Source organism: Crocodylus porosus, unplaced genomic scaffold, assembly GCF_001723895.1.
Source record: "Crocodylus porosus isolate Cpor-Errol unplaced genomic scaffold, CroPor_comp1, whole genome shotgun sequence".
Classification (NCBI taxonomy): Eukaryota; Metazoa; Chordata; order Crocodylia; family Crocodylidae; genus Crocodylus; species Crocodylus porosus.
The window spans coordinates 96,644,412-96,661,841 of NW_017728886.1; the positions used below are offsets into that span (position 1 = coordinate 96,644,412).

General features: G+C 41.0%; 1 protein-coding gene across 4 annotated transcripts in view; it reads right to left on the reverse strand.

Moving 5' to 3' along the window:
- The window catches only part of EZH2 (enhancer of zeste 2 polycomb repressive complex 2 subunit), a 73,905-nt gene that overhangs the window by 26,874 nt on the left and 29,601 nt on the right, over positions 1-17,430 (reverse strand). For 3 of the 4 annotated variants that reach the window (XM_019539425.1, XM_019539434.1, XM_019539444.1), the window contains 7 exons: positions 10,651-10,774; positions 9,228-9,356; positions 5,359-5,475; positions 4,324-4,444; positions 2,749-2,892; positions 1,565-1,667; positions 495-658 (listed from right to left, as the gene is read on the reverse strand). In XM_019539425.1, the coding sequence (XP_019394970.1) occupies positions 495-658; positions 1,565-1,667; positions 2,749-2,892; positions 4,324-4,444; positions 5,359-5,475; positions 9,228-9,356; positions 10,651-10,774 (902 nt within the window). The remainder of the gene's footprint in view (positions 1-494; positions 659-1,564; positions 1,668-2,748; positions 2,893-4,323; positions 4,445-5,358; positions 5,476-9,227; positions 9,357-10,650; positions 10,775-17,430) is intronic. The other variant, XM_019539430.1, reaches the window with a different exon arrangement.

The window sequence follows — 17,430 nt, forward strand, 5'->3', positions numbered from 1 at the left end:
TTAATAATATTGGCTTTATGGTATATTATAAACATACCCGATTCCTGAATTCTTTCCACAAAGGAGGTGATAATGACCTTCCTCCATTTGACAGACCTTGATCTCCCACTAATCTGCTACTTTTTCTGCTAATTGTTTGTGCTACCCTAGGAATTCTCTCCCCATTCTCCTTTCAACAGTTTTTTAGAAAAGCCAACACGGCAATCTCTCAAACCTGATGAAGAATTTCTGGCATTTGAAAGCTTGTCTAACTCCATCCCAACTATACAGTTAATCCAATAAAAGATACCACCCTACAAAATCTTTGTCTCCATCTAAAATCTTGGACCATCATGGCTACAACATCATTCTAATATTACCATATTTAATTTTAGCACCTATTAGCATTTTTCCCCCATCCTGTTATACATTGTACTCTAATGCTACTTACAACTTCTTGAGTTCCATAACGTAAAACAGATGTACTACAAAAATGTTGCTATCACTGCACTTACGATGTAAGAAGCAGTCATATTTAAAACAGCGCCTACAGAAGAGTGTATGAAAGGAGTGCAGACTCTGCTCCCTCTGAACAGATTTAGCATTTGGTCCATCTATGTTTGGTGTACACTCAGGAGGAAGAGCTCCTGGAAGCTGCTGCTCTGTGAGTTCTTTGTATCTGTGAAAAAAAAAATTAAATCAAAAGTTGCTTACCTATACAGAAAGAATCAAGTATAAACCAAATAAAGAGATAAATCCAAAAGTAAATCTGGATTTGTAGTTATTTTGAATTTACACAAGAATTTGGCACCAATCACCCATAATCATCTCTCCACCCATTTATCTTGGGAGGTTGGGGCAGGGGATTCAGTTTTGTATTTAGTTTCCAAGGCCACAACATAAGTAAAAATCTGAATTATTTGAATCAAATGTAATAAAATGTCCTTGATGGCTATGTACATGCAGCTGTCATGACAAACTACTATTTCTTTACTCATTAATCCACAAATGGACATAAGGCAGGGATAAATTTATCGTTTTAGAAACATTATCCCCTCCAGATAAAGCTTTCCCATTGCACTCAAAGATTATAGCAGTAGGGTATTCTCTCTTTCATTCAAAGACCAAGACAAAAACATATACATAAATATTTTTGATAACCCCGGGGTAAGGCTTATACGCCACCCTTCTCTCCCATATAATATTTTTCATTTGTAGATTCAAGCCCCCACACCCCCACCCCAAATGAGGTTGATATCTTCAGTACCATTTTACAGAAGTTATTTGCCCAAGATCATCCAGCAGATCAGTGGCAGAGCCAGGCATAGAAGGCAGGACTTGAGTCCCAGTTCAGTGCTTTATCCACTAGGCAACAGTGGTCTCTCATACTTTATCTGAAACAACCAATGCCTTTTAAATATCACCTATATAACCTATACTACTGCCATCAAATTTTACCTCCCAGTCCTAAGGCCTGAAGTGATGACACTCTCCCCCAGCTGGCAACAAACATTTTTTTGTTTTTTTTTTGGAGAGCCGAAAACCCCAAAGCCCACACAATGATTAAGTACAACAGAGATCTTACTTTTCCTTCAGTTCCTCAGCTGTACCCTTGTCTGGAAACATCGAGGAAATGGCTTCAAATATTTTATCAGAAGGAAATTTCCGAGGTGGATGACTCTCTTTGTCTGTAAAGACGGACAGATAAGGAGTTTGGGAAAAAAAGGCGGGGGGATAAAAAAGAAAATTATTTTGCTTCTCCATGCAATAGTGTGCGTGCGTCTGCATGTTGCTCTACATGTAAACTTACTGCTTACTCCAGTATTGAAAAGGGTAGGGAGGACCTACTGGCTTAAACCAATAAAAGCTAAAGACCTGACATAATGAAGTTGAAAATTTTAGTTTGTAAAGTAATAAAAAGAATTTACAGCAGGGAAAAAAATCCTCTTTACAAATGTATACGGCTAACACACCTGTAGATGGAGAGTCAAATTATCAGCCATATTTACCTACTCTTTCCTTATTAAAGGCTGCACAGTACTACCATACAGTGAGCATGTCCATCTCAGATGAAAGACAAATATCAAGTTGCAATACTACTACCTATAATTAGGGTGACCATAAGTCCCGTTTTAGCAGAGACAATCCTAGATTTCAGAGGCTGGTCCTGGCCAGCTATTGAGAATTATAAACGGACATCCCGGAAACATAGGGGTGCGGGGCACAGTCTGGCCAGGGGTTAGATCAGTGCAGAGCACCTTGCAGACAGTATCCCAGACTGCAGGCAGTATCTGGATTTCTAAGATGCTGTTCCAGGTTTTAGAGATTTCCATATGGTCAGCCTACTTATAATAGTCTCTAGTCCAGGGGTTCTCAACTCCTGGCCCATAGGTCAGAGCTGTCTCACAGAACAAAGTCATCTGGCCCACAAGCATCTGACAATTTGGCCGCAGAGAAGCCTTAACTGTTACTCCCTGCAGCCAAATTCCCAAATTCATGGGGGTCCCACAGGCTAGATAACATGGCCCTGCATGCTAATTGGCAGCGTGGGGACTGACCCAAGCCAGCCCATTAACTGCCCCATGCCACTCATCGTACCAATGAGGACAAAGGGTTGAATACCACTGCTCTAAGCTAATTAGGGAACTGAACTGCATAGGAAATACTGAGGAAAGATCTGTTAACCACTTTCTATTTTGTGTATTTGTCACAAGTAAACTTCCATTGAGCAAATAAATACAAAAAGAAATACTACTTATATTGACATACCTATTCTATTGCCTTCTCGGTCTTTCTGCTTTTCATCTCTCTCATCACAAATATCATCTCCATCATCATCATCTTCATCATCACTATATTGACCAAGTGCATTGACCAGCTCCACAAATATCTCATCATTAATAAATCCACATTCTGAAATTCAACAAGGTAGGAATGAACGCACACATGCACACAAGCACAAAGTCTTCATCTATATCCTGGTTTACTGTTTAGCATGAAATGCATTCTGTATTTAGAGCACATTACAACCTACGTTCAGCATCAGACATGGGAGGGCTAGAAGGAGAGTCAGAAAGTACAGTCTCTTACCTATTAATTTTCCTCCTAAAGCTATTTATGTTAGCAGAGTGGAAGAACAAGAATCCTTCCGATAACCAATAGGAGGGAAAAAAAAAGCAAGGCTCTCATCCTCTCTCTCTTCCTACAAAAGGTAGCTGAGTCGACTGCTTGCACTGTTTTGAGAACCAAGGCCAGAAGTGCAGCTCTCCGCTGGCCAGTTTGTGCCAAATCGTGCAACAAAGACTAAAAAGCCATTATTACTAAACAGAAAGGGACACCTCAAGCATGAGTTATTTCCTCAACTAGAAGCCCCTCCCTGCCAAACCACTGACCTAGAATAATACCAGAAAAAAATTGCTCTAGCCAGTGATGGCTTAAAAGTGGTATTTAAAGGTTTGGGGGTGTGGTATGGGTGTGTCCATCCATTGGCTTTGTTGCGTTAGACAGTCTGTCTGCTTCTGAGGGCTCAGAAACCTGTATACAAGATCCAGGCATTCTAATGTGCACACACATACATGTGCATTAGAATGCCTGGGTCTCATACACAGTTTTCTGATCCCTCAGAAGCAGACAGGCTGTCTAACACAACAAGGCCAGTGCACGCACAGTCTGAGAAACTGGGGGCATGTACCACACTGTTCCAGAACATGAGAGGTGGTGGTACCAGTTCACAAAGCCCCAGAGTGGGGGAGCCACAGTTTTCTAGTTTGGGGGGAACAGACCAAATTAGGAGCACACCAGTAAAGCTCTAGAGTAGGATGTCAGCATGTGATAGGTTTATGAAAACGAAATGTGCTGACAACACAGGATGTGGATAGTATAACAAACACAAAGACCAAGCAGTGATAGACAAAGATGAAGAATCATCAAGAGTCATCAGGAGGAGGAAAGAATACAAAAGCAGTGACTTGAGAATAACAAAAAGCCCGGGTCCTCCTCCTCCCCGACAGGGTCCCTGTCCCTCGGGAACGGTCCCCGAAGCAGCCATGGACAGAGGGCACACCATCAGCCTGTCTCATCCACTCCACTGGAGGGGGAGGGGCCTTGGTATCCCACCTCCAGGCTGCTGACATGCTGACACCTAAGAGCCTTCAGAGTGAAGCCTGCATCCTGGCCAGATATTTCTTGACTCTGATGACAGCCCTAGAATTGGTAGCTACAGAATTAATTGCTGGTGTTTTGCATTTGTGTAGAAAGAACTGATTTAGGTTTAATAACAGTGCATCCTACATTTGAGGTCCCTTCCGGTACCAAGATTCTATAAATGTGTGCATCTGGACTCACCTCTGTCTCCATGAACTTTCCCATCATAGTTCTTGATCAATTCCTCAATAAATGTACCATCCTGGTCAAGCACTTCATCCCCCATATAAGGAATGTTATGTAAAACAGTTTCATCCTCTACCTAGAATAAAGTAAAAACAGATTCTCTGAATAATACAAAGTAAACATTATTTGCATATCTGACCAGTCTCTCATCTCAGCAGTGCTATTGCCTAACACCTGTAACAAGTGGCAACCTAACAGAACAAAAGGCCAGAAGCCTTTTTTTTTTCTTTTTTTTTTTTAAACTAAAAGTCTAAGACACCCACAACAGAGCCACTACTTCCCTCTACAGAGTTCGGAAAGGACATGTGATAAGAAGCACTCAACTAAAGACAGTGCAACAAGAGGCCAGGGGGACTTTAAAAGAGCTATTCAAACACTCACTTTCATTTTGGGTCACTTTGTTTTTCTTTTCCACTCTCCATTATAGAAAACAGACCTGCACTTATCATATATACCTGGGAGAAAAGTAGCCATCTTAGAAACTGAAAAATTCCTTTCCATTCTTTTGCTACAAGCATGGAAGTACAATGCAAATCACATTTAACTCATTTTCACCAGATATTATCATTCCTCAAATCTCAGCTTCAGCCAGCTACAGATCCTAGATGCACAGGTTTTCTGCACATCAAAGCACAGACTTAGTCCATGAGCTACTAGTCCTAGGTCTTCCTCCAGCCATCTTTCTGGAATAAAAATATTTGGTCCAAGCATCATTGCACAATTTAGAGTCCAATGTCTCTGCAATCTACAAAGGCTGCTGTGTAAAAGGCAGCAAGATATTCCAGTTATAACAGAGACAAAACTACAGCTATTAACAACAGGAATGCTTCCTTTCCCTTTCACGGGCGGGTGGGCAGGGGGCTGGATTCGATGATCTTCTGAGGTCCTTTCCAGCCCTAATGTCTATGAAATATATACTAGGTGACTGGTTTCCACTGTAACTGCCATTTGTTGCCTAAAATATAAACTACTTCCATTTTTTAAACTTACCATAAAATTTTGCTGAAGTGGAGACCAAGAATACATTATAGGCACTGAAGCAACAGCATTCAAAGTCTTGAGTGGGATGACTTGTTTTGGAAAATCTAAGTCACTGGTAACAGAGCACTGAAACAAGAGATAGAAATTAAATTTCTCTTCTAGTAAAATTTTGACAAAATTCAAAAGAATTCACTGTATAAAATATAGATATCACAATTAAGTAAATCTGCCTTTGGAAAAGTGCATCAATATTTACAGGGCAGCAACAGGAATAAGCAGAAGAGACAGGAATTGTTTGCAGAATTTGGCGAATGGCTTCTATAATGTATTATTTGCAATGATTAAGTGCAAAGAAGGCTCTGATAAATCTCTTTAGCTCAGTAAATTCTGCAATTAGTTGTTTCTTTCATTTAGATCTTGGAGACATGTTGTTCTGCCCAGATTAAGAAACCAATTTTACTGAAAAATTTGGTCACCTTCATTCCTGTGGCCAGCAGGTGGAAGAAAGTGAGGAGTTACTTGTATCAGGGTATGTGGTGAATGTTTCCAACACACGCACAAACAAACCCCCACATTTGTCTTACTTGTTTTTTTTGGGGGGGGGGGGATCAGTTTTCACATGTTCAATATAGGCTTCTTAGATTTTGGCAGCTAAATTCTCTGAAGATCATTTGAACTGAACATGCTCCCTCTGGGATACAGTAGGACTAAGCCATACTCTGTCTTCAGTTGGACTTTCACATTGCTAAGTGCTGCTATCAGGGACCACAACTGAAAGCAGAGACTTTTTCCTGTGCTACCAATGCTGCTTCTATTGGGATCTAACCAAAGAGGAAACTGCAAGACACGAGTGTACAACTCAAGATGGCCAACAGTAAAGATGACAAGGTTCTTGGGGACTAACATATTTATAGAACCTCTTGTCTTTAACCTTCTTTGCCAGGAGAAGCTCATTCCTTATCTTTGCCTTCCTCATTTTTTTGTCCCTACATGTTCTTGTTATTTCCTTGGTGACCTGCCCATTTTTCCATTGTCTCGGCTTACTTAGTCTAGAGAAGAGAAGACTGAGCGGGGATTTAATAGCAGCCTTCAACTACTTGAAAGGTTATTCCAAAGAGGATGGAGCTAAACTGTTCTCAGTGGTGGAAGATGACAGAATGAGGAGCAATAGTCTCAAGTTGCAGCAAGGGAAGCTCAGGTTAGATATTAGGAAAAAAAATCTCTTAGTAGGACAGTAAAACAACAGAACAGGTTACCCAGAGGTTGTGGAACCTCCATCCTTGAAGGTTTTTGATACCCAGGTAGACAAAGTCTTGGCTGGGATGATCTAGTTGGGGATGGTCCTGCTTTGACCAGGGGGTTGAACTAGGTCAGCATTTCTCAACTCATGGGCCATGACCCAAAAGTGGGTCGCAAGAATATATGAAAGGGTTACAAACAAACTTTAGAAATGGATCAAAACTTTAAAAAATGGATTCTCCTTTAAAGGAAAAAAACATGGGAAACTGATTTTTTTCCCCTCTCAGGCTGGCATTTCCAGCCTGCAAGGAGCTGCTTGGGGCTCCTCATAGCTTACACTCCCCCTGACCCCACACACTGGGGAGGGAGGGGTAGGGGGCTGGACCCTAGGGGCAGGGGGCAGCAAGTAAGGAGTGAGGGGCACTGGGTCAGGACTGAACGTAAATGATTACAAATGGGTCCTGGCACAAAAAAAAAAGTTAAGAACCACTGGGCTAGGTGGCCTCCTGGAAGTCTCTTCCAACCCTAATTGTCTACGATTCTATGAAGGCAAATGATAAAAGGAAAGGCTTAAAAGATGGACATGTTCCACTTGCAGAAAAGGCACTTAAGAGGGGACATGATAGCAGTCTTCAAATTACTTAAAGAGTTCCCAGAAAGGGGAGGAAAAACACCATTTCTCTCTTGCTACAGAGAGCAGGACACAGATTAATGGCTTGAAGCTGCAGCAAAGTAGGTTTAGATTAGATATCAGGAAAAACTTCTTTGCTGTTGGAATAGACCGCCTCACAAAGCTGCGGATGCTCCCATCACCAAAGGGGTTCAAGACATGGACAGACACTGGTCAGAGTATTTGCTATGCTTCTGGACTTTGCTGGTTGCCATACAGGGCCAAAACATATTATTAGAAAGCCTGAGATTTGACTAACAATACTGAAAAAATTCAAAAACTAAACTCCCTTTTTCATCTGGTGTCTGTGGAGCTACTCAGAAAAAGGGAAGCATCATATAAGACTTACAACCTTCAATAAATGCTTCACTATCATAAAATGATGATAAAAGTATCTAGCCAATGTTGTATTTGAAGCTAAAAATATTTTAAAAATTTACTTTAGAAAGGATTCAGATACAGCCTTATAGACACCATTTCCCCGGCTTAATTCTCCCATTATAAATTATGGCAATTTAAAAATCAAACATTGAAATTAGTGTTCTTCCAAGTCCTTTATGAGACACAAACTAAATTAAAATGCAATAATGAATGCACTCCATCAAGTCAGATATAAAATTAACATAAAAATTATCCCCTTGAAATAGGAAGGCAAATCAAGCTAGTAAATCAAAATCTGATATATTCACGCTGTAATTCTAACAGTGAAATTTGGCCTTTTTTCCAACTAAGAACTGCAAAAGTGAAGCACATGACCCTGGAAAGCAGATACAGCTACTGCTAAGAGTTGTCAAAGCTCTAATCCTACAATACCAAGCATGTGACCAGTGGTCAAGCACAGAGCTCTACTGACTTCAATGGGGATCTATGGCTATATCCACAGTATCAAAGGATTGAAGCCAGTCATCTGTTTTTCATTTCTGACTACAGACCTACTTTCATAGGGGAAAGTGAAGACATGCTAAAAGAGATAAACTGACTATATAGTTACAAAAAAACAGTAAGATAAGCAACATGAATTCTTTCCATTATTTATGAACTCCAAACATCTAGTTTGGATGAAGAACTGCATATTTTACAGCATATATCTTTAGGATAAAAATAAGTATTTCATATATTTCCAGTGGCCAATAGGTACCACTTTTGTGTAAAGTTCCCCTTCAAAATCTTTCAATTCTCTGCAGTTCTTCCAGACCTTAAATAAAAATATCCCCTGAAGAAAATCTGTGATTTAATCTGCTTTCACCCTTATGGGAAAACCTTATATAATTCATGACTATAGAAAGTTCTCTCATGAGACATTAAACATTAAAAAGTTAAAACTATCTATGTAAATTAAACCAGTTTGAGGGCAATATCTACACTGTAGCTGAGAAAAATAAATCAGCTTTGCGTTACCATGCCTTGACTATTACTAGTAACCACATTAACTAGCCTATCTCCATGCTATACTGCAGCACCTACCTCTGTGTCTTATCTATTTAAGCCAGCATTATGAGCTTGCATCAGTTTAATCACATCCATTTCAACGGCTTTTAGTTAAAAATCAGTAAAGCTTTTCTAACATAAATGAATTCAAAACAAAGTGGATCTGTTCACTACTTTCACGCACATTCTTTATTCAGTGAGAGCTGGATCAGATCTAAATGGCTGAGACAAGAAGCCTTGATTAAAAGATGTTCATGTATTATATAAAAATCTCATATATGGCAGCAAAAAATTGTCTTGATTTATACACATTTTAGAAGCCAAACCAAGCTGCATTTTATTGATTCCTTCCCAGTAATCATCTGATAGGAGTTGGTATGAAACACTTTTTAGAAAGTTGTCTCCAAACGTTTCATAGGAGAAAAGAAAGTTAGCTTCACATGGTCACAGTGAAAATTAGCAGCTAACTTTTCACTGGTAAAACTACAATGTGCTGACAACCTCATAACTAGAATTACCACAACACATCATGTTAACCAACCTCCCTGGTCCCGCGCAATGAGCTCACAGAAGTCATGATGTGTACAGGCTGTATCCTACGCTGCTTCCATTCTTGATTTAAGATCTCTGTTCTTTCCAGTATCTTCTGACGATTAGAATTAAACATACTCTAAGAATAAAAGAACATTTTTAAAAAATTACAAATGAACTAAGTAAAGCATCTGAACTCATCTAATAACCACCTGAAGAGCCATTAGACCTATTTCAGTGACATAGTACTCATCTCTGCCAATGAACTGAACTTAAGCAGCATCATGAAAAATATGCACTGCCTTCTTTAAATAAAATAAAACTGAAAACACAAATTTTATTAAAGTATTAGCTTTGCATTTTCATCACTTCTACCAAGTATTCTGAAAAGCCTGTACTTCTGAATGGAATATTTATTTGCCTAAGGAATCCTGTTTATCTCGTCTCTGTGTCCCCTTTTAGTACCGTAAATAAAAAAAAAAAATATACATCATTTTATAGTTTTCACACATTTGCAAAATTATTAAATCACAAAATACCCTTGAGATCCGTGCATATGATCTAGGGCCCCTAATGTCACTTATTTCATTTTGGTTTTATTTCATTTAACTCCTGCAGATTATAGTAACACCACTATATAAAGCATTTCCAGCTGTACAGCTCTAGCTTTATCATCTAGTACTTCTATTCTCAAAATGTAATTCTCTCATGCTTGTTATCCACTGCAATTTGACTTTAGTATTAATAATATCTAAGAAAAATCCAGGTGGTCATTTTCTTTTTAAATGAAATGAGATACAAAGGAGCACAAAGTCATTTCTTCTTTCCTTGCCCCTTAGCCATAAAAAAATCAAACACAAGTGAGACAATACAAGAAAATAACCATATATGCTAAAGCACCTGAATGTTTGCCTAACAGAAAGGTACTGAACCAGACATCATCCAATCCTCTTAATTTCTACCTGTTTGGAGATCTATGGTTTCACAAAGTTATTGCTGTACAGAAAAGGAAATATGCTTGATTATTTGGCATATAGCCAATTTCCCCAGAATCAATTCTCCTAAAATATGCTAGGGGAAAAAATCCTTGCACAAGTGAATGCATTTATCATCTTCCTGGATAAATTACATGTTTTGCTTATGTATATGCATAAATAGATGTATGCAAATGCCTACCTATAAAACAATAATGGTTACAATAATAACAATACATTAATATGTAATTAACATTAGTGGCTCACATTTACTGATATATTAAAAAGGTATTTATAGCTCTTCTTTTAAAAAAAGTGGTTTTCCAAAAATTAAGTAGATAGATGGCCCCAAGACAACTTTACTGGTAAAAAATCTGAGTTCTAATATATACTAAAAAATAAAAGCCATTTTAACACCTAAAGTATAAAACTTCATGAAGGAGCTAAAAGGTGACGTACCTTTACTTCATCTGCTCGACGAAACCTCTTGAGCTGCCTCAACCGCATGTATTCTGATTTCACACGCTTTCGCCAACAAATTGGTCCCTTCTCAGATTTCTTTCCAGTCTGACCCATGGTTACCCTACAGTCAACAGAACTGCATTAAGATTAAGCAACATGGTCACTCTTTTTACAATGCTAGCTGACAGAATATTTAAAGCAACTCACAATACAAGAGTTAGGTAACTTTTTAGATAAAAAGTAGACACTTAGCAGTAACGCCAACCCTGTAAAAGCTTAAGCCTGAAAAGCGCTGAACAGTCTGGGCCCATCCAACGAAGCAGGTCTTTAAAAATGCTATGACAGGAGTAACTGCACTGAAGTGAATGGGACCAAACGTGCTTAAACTTTAAGCACAAGCTTTAATGCTTTACTAGACTGCTTAGCATTTTGCAGGATCAAGACCTTCCCTCAGGAAGCCAACTAGAAGAGTTTAGATGCTAAGAAACACTTCCCACTATGAAACTAACTAATGCTTTGCAAATTTAAAGCTTTCTAGTTACAGCTGGTGACTGAATCTCAAGTCAGAAGCTATATTACCACAAAAGGGAAAAATCAAAATAAAATACCGTAAACTACTTGGCTTTCTGCTGCACTATGAAAAATATACAACTTGCCAAACACTACTGTATTAAGGAATATTGTAGACACAAGTCTAAGATTGGGTAAATGAATGTACCAAACAGGAAGATTCTCCAACCAAAGTGAATGGTGCTATTGTGTTCCCCAACCCCAGAAAAAAAAGCGCAAGTATTCATTTGCAAACTTTTTCCATAGTAATATTAGCGATCAGACAAAAAAAATTCTGTCCACTTTACCAGTATACAGCTATAATGTTCTCTTAACAATACCAAATACTTTACACCCTGCAGTCATTGTGAAGGCACAACACAGCTCCTGGCTGCCACCATCCCTAGAACAGAGCTGCTCCATCAAGATTTCCCTAATGAATGCACCCTTACAACCTACATTTTCTGGTTTGAACAATGTAACTTCCAACGCTGTATTATGTTCACAGTCCTGCCTGGCAGAACGAGAAAATCCAATTGCCTCAAACAACTGGCATATCTTGGGCAAGCCTCATCTTCTGCAAAATAGTTTTTAGCCTTTTTAATTGTATAGATAACCTAACTGCCAACAATGTAACTGATGCAGTTCTGCCTTCTCCAGCCTAGAGTAGTGGTGCTCAATCTGTGGGCGGCCCACAAAGCCACGTCATCCAGCACATGGGTCTACAAATTTGGCTGCAAGGGAGCAGTGGCAACGTTTAGTGATGCTCGCCTGCTACCAAATTTCCAGACCCAGAGGGAGCCTCACAGGTCAAGTGATGTGACTTGCACACTAGATCACACAGGCATGTGCTGTGGCCAGTGCACAGGGTCATTCTGCAGCTGGATCCAGTGTGCAGGGTCAGGCCACGTGCAAGATCACATCTGCAGTCCCATCCTGCGTGCCCACCCAATGTGGGATCCAGCCTACAGACTGGTCCCAAGTCACTTATTCTGGCCTTTGTGGCCAAATCATTAAGCACCACTGGTCACAGAGTTTCAGTGCCTATGCCGTCTGTCAGCTGTGACAACCTGATATTCTTAAACTTGATAAAACTAGTTTTCAGTTAGTTTAAGTAAACAGTTTTCAGTAGGCAGAGATATTTTCAGCAACTGCGATTTCATAGTTAGATAGGACTTGTACAGTATAAATGACTTCAGGACGATCTCTTGATCATAAAGTATACTACTGCACTGCCAGAAGTCAAATTGCTCTCATATTACTGTTCCTTCATTTATATTTAATAAACGGAGATGTGTTAGACACAAGAAAACCAAAATACCTATTGATGTAAAAACCCATCATGCAAATTAGAGTATTCAGTACCAAAATTCTAAACATTCAACTGAGCTGACACATGTGCCTCTACTCACCGTAGGACATGTACACCACTTGGCTTATGGCGCAATTAGAAAAAACAAAAGCAAAAAGCCCAAAAACTGTATGAAAAACATAAGACTGGCAATGTGTTTTAACGTCCAATTAAACCACTACGGGAAACACAGAGGGCGCATCCAGACAAGCATGGTCCTGTGGCATGTGGCACTGCAAACACGTTTGTTGCGCCACACACTGCACAGTCCCCTGTTCTCCGCTCTGCAAGGGCATGCTGTGCCAGTTTATATTATTTTTTTTTAACCCTGGATGTCCAGGGGTTGAAAAAAAATGGCGCAGCACATGCTCAGGCAGCAAACACGGCTGAAAAGCAGAGTCAGGCTACCCGGAGTTGAGCTGTTGCTGCCAGCCAAGCTCTACAGTAGAATCACTGCGGCTGCAGTCCCAGGAGGCCTCCCAGGACCCCAGGTAAGGTTGCTGGAGCCAGCATAGTGCTAGCCCCAACCTCCCCTACCTCACTCAGAGCAACTTGCTGCATCCAAAGGCGTTCCCCAGGGACAAGTACCTGCAGCGCAAGGTGCTCCGCTGCTACTTGTTGCTGGGGAACCAAACATTCATGCACACCTGGATACGCCCTGGGGGAGCAAACTCCTCAACTGACAACAAATACTCAGGGTGTGGACGGACACAAAGCTTAGACCACTGTAAACCCCAACTTGACTTCTGCATGCCACTTGAGACTGGCTTAAACTTCATAAAACATTTCAGAATCTGCTCCCTTCACCTCCTCTCTCAGTAACACATAGCCTCCTACCCATCCCCACCCCTTTCCCTGCAGCTGCTGCTATCCCCAGCTGCAGGGCAGAGAGCGGTAAGGAAAAAGAGGGGAGCTCCAGAGCTTTCTGCCCTGCTCCAGCCAGGAACAGTGGTTGTGATGATGGCACGCAAAAACCTCTTCTCTTCCTGGTCCCGGCAGGTATTCTCTGTCAGCTCTGAAGCAAACATGGGGGGGGGGGGGGATGATGCACACGCAGGCAGGAAATGAAGGAACGCACCTGGCAACACTGCTGTCCCCAACTGGAACAGGGCAAAAGCAGTTCCGGAGCCTCCCCACAAATCAACAGTGGCTGGGGTGGTGAGGAGAAAGGGAGAGGGTAGGGAAGAGATTATTTTCTGCTTTGTTTACTGTTGCTTCCATTGAGTGGTCCGAAATGAGAGTGCAACTGTACCACTTACCCTCTCTGACTCTGCCCCAGCCAGACTGTGTGGTTCCTTGGGGGAGGACAAGAGGCAGATAACTGCTGCACCTTCCCTCCACCCATATCTCTGCAGCTTTTCATACCTTGAAAGCAGTGCCAATTTCACCTTGTTGCTTGAGACCCTGTGCTCTGAGGAGCCAGGCTCCTTTGGGGGAGGTAGACTGCACGGGTACTGAGTGTCTTGCCTCTCCCTCATCCCAAATGAGCCTGGGTCTCTATCATGGAGAGCAAATTGACAGCAATTGGCTTTTAAGGCAGGGGTGAAAAAGCTACAGACTTCTTGGGGGGTAGGAGGGGCAGAGCACACAGTCTCCTGTGAATTACAAGCAGGGGGGGCACACAGCAGCCCAGCACCTAGCATCTTCTCCTTTCCTCCCTGAAAAGCATGATGGTCTGGGCACTCAGTGGCACCTCATCAACAGTGCAGTTACTGAAGAGTGAGGTTCTACTTACAACCTTTGGAAATGTTCATGCAAACACTGCTGCCCAGGAATAATTGTGAACTAGTTCCCAAAACAGCTGCATTCTTGGAACGGTTCAAGTATTATGTCTGTCCATACCCTAAAAAAATGCCCTGCATCCATGCCCAAGAAATTTGAACCTGCAAACAAACCACAAAAAGCAATCCACAGTCTCTCAAATGCTTCACCATAAATCACAGAAGCAGCTTGAGAGAGATCTAATCGTCAAGAGGTTAGTTAGGTTATTGTAACTGAGAAACACCACTTTGAAATACACAGAACCTGGATTTGAGAACCAACATGGGTGTGCTGAAAAGCATGGCAGCTATATCACATGCGGGGCATTGCACAAAGGCAAAAGTGAGAAAAATGAATCGTATACAAAAAAAAAGAAGAAAACAGGAGATTATTTCTATTCAGGGGAAAGGAAAGGGAACTGCCAATATAAACTTACTCTTTCAGTCTGTTATCAGATGATAACAAATAAATATTTAGAAAAATTCTATTAAGAAGCTAAACAATTATCAATGAATTCAAAAGACAAATGAAACCAAGCTGAAAGCACTGAAGCCATAAAATAGAATGGCTTAGGTAAACTAAAATTGAATTAAATACTGTTAATTTTGTCACCTACCACCCCTTTCACTGCCCCCTGCCCACCAAATAAGACACACACATTGTTTTTGGCAAGGCAGAAGGAGGGGTAAACCAAAACAAAAAACAAACAAAAAACCACACAAAAAACAAAAAAAGATTTTTCCAAAGTCGTGGCTACACAGAGCAGGGACAGAGTCTCATCTTCAGCTCATTCATCCTCCCTTTCCTGCTCAACCAAAAGCTATGATTTTATCCCTTTCACAGCTGAATTATCAGCAGCTCCTGGCTGCTTAGCCAAAACTTGAAGGTGTTGCTGCTGATTAGATCTATAGGCAGATCTAGGATTCTCAAAAGATCTAAAAACCATCTGTAGGGCTGCAAACTAGGAGAAGAGACTAGAAGTAGCTAAGCTGCAAATTTTTCATCAAAATTGCCAAAGGAAGGCTACCTTCATTACTAGATTATCAAGACCACTGAAAAGGGGAGTGGGTCATTAACACCTGTTCAGTGAGCAGCAATTAGCAGCAATCAAGGAGATCAGAATACAACCAGGAAGTCCGTGCTGCCTGAATAGAAGTGTCACTGCTGCTATTCTGTGCAAATAAATAAATAAAATGAATAAAATCAGCTTCCCTGTTTAAGATACCCCCCCTACCCATTTTCGAAGGCTTTTTTTGGAGGGGGGAGGGGTGTAGCTAAGAGTAAATATAGCATAAGCAATTCAAATAGTCCAGTTTTCCAAGAATATCAAATGCCACAAATGAAAGAAAACTCTGAAGTAAAACTGCCAGATGACTCCTATTCTACAAAAGTAAAAAGGAACCTGCATGCAAACAGCTCACCCTATGAAACTACACAAAATAATTCCACAGAAATTTTACTATTATTATAATCCATTCAAGTAAAACATGGAAATAACTTGTTTTGGGCTTGGAAACACACTTACAAGCACTTATGAGAAATGTCACATTTAATAAGAAATACAATCTATTCAGCTACACAGGTAGCACTGTTGTCTGTAACATTTAATGCAACATCACAGAAAGAGGTCTTCCTTTTGAACAGTCCTATTTCCATTTTCCAGCTACTGTAAAAGATTTCCCTCCTTCATCCCCCTAGATTTAGCAGTCAAGTCAAACATTTGAGCCAGAGGTCTACCAAAATGACCTACTCATGTCCAGGGCAGGCCACTGCTATGACCCAGACATTCCTGCTTCTCCCTGCCACCCACCCACAACACAGGGAAAGCTCCTCACTGATGAAATGCAGCCAAAGTATATGGGCTGGATCCAGTGGCTCCATGAAGCAGATCCAGCTGACAGACTATAGGTTGCCACATCCAGATTTATGTAATTGAAAGGCCTTCACATTAAGTTTAATAAAATACACTATCAAGATTTTAATAGGGGTAGTCAAGTTGTAGTAGAAAAAGTTCTTTCCAAATAATGTACTGACCTCATGGATACACTTAGTTATTAATACAAAGATTGCATATAAAACTTAGAAAAGGCCTCTGCAGATCAGAACCTAAAAAGGAAAAATATAGCACCAAACACACTGAAAGGAACACAGGCACATGTGTGCAAACACAAGAAGAAAAGGGAAGGCAAAAAAAAAAAAAAAAGTTTTTGAAAGAACTCTTAGTTTGATAAGTCATTTCCACCATCAAGGGTCCAACTACTTTTGTGGTACCGAGTTTCAAACTATGAAGGTAAACTACATTTGTCTGTTTCTGTTCAGTTTGACTATGATGCAGCCCAGCGCAGGCATCTGGATGATTCTGTTGTGATGCTAAAAGTCAACTGGATGGCAGGGGGAGGAAAAAGTCCTGATTGAGAAGTTTGGAAGTAATATTTATAGCAGTAGTTCTCAACCTTTGTAGAATTACTGGAATTTTCAGGCCAGCTTGCAGAGGCACTTGAGGCAAGGGATGTAGTTGTCATGGGTGATTTTAATTACCCGGACATCTGCTGGGAGGAACAGTCAGCCAGGACGGACTGTTCCAGGAGGTTCCTGGCTGAGATACAGGACCTCCACTTAATCCAGGAGGTACACAGTCCCACCAGAGGAAATGCCCTGTTGGACCTGGTCCTGGCCACAGGCGATGACCTGGTAAGGGGCCTCCAGGTTCTTGACCACCTGGGTGATAGCGATCATCGCTTGCTAGAATTCATCATCCAGCACAGTGTCAAGGGCCTGCAGCAAGACAGCAGCCCTAGACTTTAGGAGGGCCAACTTCAACAAGTTGAGGAGACTAGTGGGTGAGGTGCTGGGGTCCTTGAGGTCAGGGGAACTCAGTGTCCAGGACAAGTGGTCATTCCTTAAGGAAATGATATTCAGGGCCCAAGGGGAGTCCATCCCAACAAGAAGCAAGGGGGGAAGAGTGCCTGAAAGCCCCCCTGGCTCACCAAGGGCATCCGGGAATGCCTGCTTACCAAAAAGGCAGTGTACACCCAGTGGAAGGGGGGGCGCTATCTCCAAAGAGGAATATACCTCCTCTGCTCGGGCCTGTAGGGGGGCTGTCAGGAAAGCTAAGG